Source organism: Nestor notabilis, unplaced genomic scaffold (genome assembly GCF_000696875.1).
Source record: "Nestor notabilis isolate BGI_N333 unplaced genomic scaffold, ASM69687v1 scaffold2638, whole genome shotgun sequence".
Taxonomy (NCBI): domain Eukaryota; kingdom Metazoa; phylum Chordata; class Aves; order Psittaciformes; family Psittacidae; genus Nestor; species Nestor notabilis.
In genome coordinates, this window is record NW_009938527.1 from 3272 (window position 1) to 6902 (window position 3631).

Sequence of the window (3631 nt, forward strand, 5' to 3'; positions counted from 1 at the left end):
TGTAGAGTGCTCTATGAATATTCAGATAGTATCTAAATGTTCTTTTAAAATTATGTGGTAAGAAAAAGATAGATTTGACCTCGCAGTAGCCAAAGATGATGTCCAAATATATTTCTGTATATTCTGCTATTGGTAGCACCGAAAAGCTTACTTAAAGATTAGGGATAGTTCTGTTTGCTTGCATTTCAGTTACTGTGTGTTCCAAATAATGCTGTCTCATAGGGACAAAAAAGGAGGTCTTGATCTATGTGCTAAGTCAATCTGAGTTTTTTGTTGTGTTTGCTGACAATTAGTTGAACAATCATAAGCTGCTATGGAGAATAACCTTGTCAGTATAATCAGGTAAGTGCTTAAGAGGGTGGAAAAAGAAATCAATCCTTCTGCAATGGGATTTAAGGTTACTGTTGTTCAGGATCCAGGATCATGCATGTGACTTTCTGATATGATCTAACTGCCTCTCTGGGGGAGTTTTCTCTTTGCCTCATCTGAAGTGACGGTTATGATATCTTGCCTGAAAACATGCCTGAAATACAAGGAATTGTATTGGACTGTGGGAGTTTTTCCTCCTGTTCTTGCTCTTGGTGACCTGCTGTGCTTGTTTTATTAACCACTTCGATTTCCCTGGGCACTAATTCTCCAAAAGAAGAATATTGAGAGGCAGGGAGAAAGGGTTGTATAAAAATAAGTCTAAAGCATAAAGATATCATCCAGGATGGAGACCATATCTGAGCTTTTCTGCTAGAGAAAAACTTTTGTTTGCTTGCTTTGTTTGGCTAGTTTTCATTTGGGTGGTAGATGGTGGTAGGGGCTTATAGCTATTTGTTAACAATATCCTGCAGGGAAGTTGGTAACTGTTAAAAATGTCATCTGTGTTGACAAGACTTGAGCACATGCCTATGTAGAAAATCATGTATGTACATCCATCTTTGAAATTACATTATGTGGATGCTTATAGGTATCACTCCACAACTAGATGGTGGTACATTTGAAAGTTCATACCCATTTACTAAAGTATTTACATACTTTAATCCAAAATAAGGCCAATGCATATATCTTTGAAGCAGAATCAATTAAGTTCAAGGAAGTAGATGATTACATGCCTAATTCTGAGCATGGGCTTGGGTCCAAATGCAGTAAAATCTTTCACATGCTAATCAGCAGTGAACCAACAATTTATGTTACGACAATGTTTAAAGTAGTATTCATGTATGAAACATGTCTTTTTGTTTTCTCCTTGTTTGTGATACAATCACTCTCTCTTTTCAAGCTATCTATGAACAATCTTGTGAGGCTTATCGACACCAAGGGAAGACATCAGGTTTCTTCTACATCGATTCTGATGGAAGTGGACCTCTTGGACCACTCCGTGTTTTTTGCAATATAACAGGTAATGAACTAACCTTGTCTTCAGTGCCTTATGTTGGCTCTAATATGATTGTGAGATCTTCTTACTAGTACAATGATAGGCATGTCAATAATACTGCTCAGTAATGGGGAAAAAGCAGAGAACAGGTAGTCATGGAGGTTCAACTCTGAAATGTTTCCTTAAATAGGATCTAAGAAAAAGTAATTTTTAAACAAAGTTTGAAAGGCTCACCTTGTACTGTTACTAAGTTGTATTTATGCTATTTTCACCTTATAAAAGGCACTGCTGGTATATTTTTCATAATAGCATAACTTTTAGTGAGATGTTTATGTTTTTTCACTAAAGGTGCAGAAACATAGAGTTCAAACTTTCTTTTGTACTTAATGATTTCTTTGCTTTACTAGAACACTAGATCTGGGAATTATTATTAAACTCCTTGCACTGAGCCAGCTGTAAGCCCTTCCAGTCGACTTAAGCAGGTGTACCTCCTCTCAAATGAGTATGCTGCCTTTGATGTCCCAGAGATTAGAAACCTTTATCGTCCTGGGTATCTGTATGGAGGAGAAGGCATGATGTTCTTAGAAGGAGAAACACCAAAGGACAAGTAGTGGAGCAAGAGCTTAGCAAGATGATCTGTTGGTTGAGACTTTTTAACCTTACAGATATGTAGTTTAAAAAAGAAAAGAAAAACCAGAACCAAAGACAAAAGTATGTTTGGCAAATCCCCTCTTAAATGGGTCCTATTCTGTATATAGGACTGTCGTGCAAGACAATGAGAAAAGATTACATAGCCTGTGTTGTGGATTGGGGTAGACAGTAAAGTGCCCTTTCTGCATTTTATTTTTTAAATTAAGAGGAAATTTCCTAGACCGTCTCCTGTTTGACGTTTTTTGATTCCTGTGGCCAGGTGCAGATGAAAGAATATTTTATTACCCATTCTAAGTTGCTGATTCGGGTTGAGCTATTTTGCCACATATCACCTCCACACTCAGTCCCAAAAACTAAGGATGCAGGATATATATATTCATATTTTATCCTTAATCTCCTTATACTTCAAGAGTCTCAAATTAAATTCTCATTTTTATATAATTGGGCAATTGTTATGTTAATTAAATGCACACCAGTTAATTAAGTATGGTTTTTTTCAAGTGTAACAAATATTTAGTAAGATGTGCCTCTTTCACTGTTGTTGAATCTTATAAGAATTGAAACAGAGTTTCACCTTTCTGTCTGAATATCCTTCCTTGATCTCCAGTATGGGAAATGTGCTCATTTTTATTATTTATCATATAAATATGCGTGATCAAAACATTGTCAGTGCTTTTCATCTCTGCTGAAGAAGTAGAATTTTTGACAAACTCCTTGCAGAAAGCATCTGCTTTCCTCAAATAAATTTTATCTGGCAGAAATCCAGAAGCATATGCCTGAATTTCTCTCTATCTGCAATGAACTTGCTGATTTTCTAATTTTATTTGGTTACGAGAAAAGTGGAGGTGGGGAAAACTGACGTAACCTTCTAGCCTGGAGAACTTTTCCGTATTTCTTCTTTTCCTCTAGATGTGTTATTTGAGGCAGGGGAAGGTCGTTTGTCACAGGCATCTCCATTATTTCTGTTGCATAGAAGAAGGCTGAGACACAGAAAGAAATTACTATTTTACAGTTGTTCAGAGAGTTTGAGGTACAATTGGGTTATGCTTCTATATCATCTAAATATGGTTTAGGAGCCTTAATAAGAGCTTCTTTTCTCTTTGGGAACACACCTTATTTTTATATTGATAAAAATTGTTTACGGTAGTAGATTATGTGCAAAATATGGAAAAATAACTTTATGTATACAGGGATGGATTCTGAATTTGTTACTCTTTTTGGGTAATGCTTCTACATAGTTTACTGAAAGTATCAATATTCAGGAAAAGTCAAAAAGTGGTGTTCTATGTTGTTATATTAGAAGCATACAAAGAACAAAAAAGTCAACATTATTGTTCAGTGACGTAAATCTATATCACACCTCCCATGAGGTTCACACATCCTATAGATGTTTGTCATGGTTCAAGCCCAGCCAGCAACTTGGAACCATGCAGCCACTCGCTCACTCCCCCCCCACTTCCTTCTTCCCCTTGCTCCCGAAGGGATGGGGAGGAGAATCGGAGGAATGTAACTCCCACAGGTTGAGATAACAGCACTCCAGTAACTAAGGTATAATACAAACCACTACTGCTACCAATAATAATGATAAGAGGAATAACAAGGGGAGAGGACACAATT

At 36.6% G+C, this 3631-nt stretch overlaps 1 protein-coding gene across 1 annotated transcript in view; it reads left to right on the top strand.

Annotated features, from left to right (window-relative positions):
* Positions 1 to 1267: 1267 nt before the first annotated feature.
* Positions 1268 to 3631, top strand: part of LOC104409471 (contactin-associated protein-like 5) — a gene marked incomplete at both ends in the record, with an annotated part of 59560 nt that continues 57196 nt past the window's right edge. Inside the window, one exon of the mRNA XM_010019348.1 lies at positions 1268 to 1387. Within this exon, the coding sequence (XP_010017650.1) occupies positions 1268 to 1387 (120 nt within the window). The remainder of the gene's footprint in view (positions 1388 to 3631) is intronic.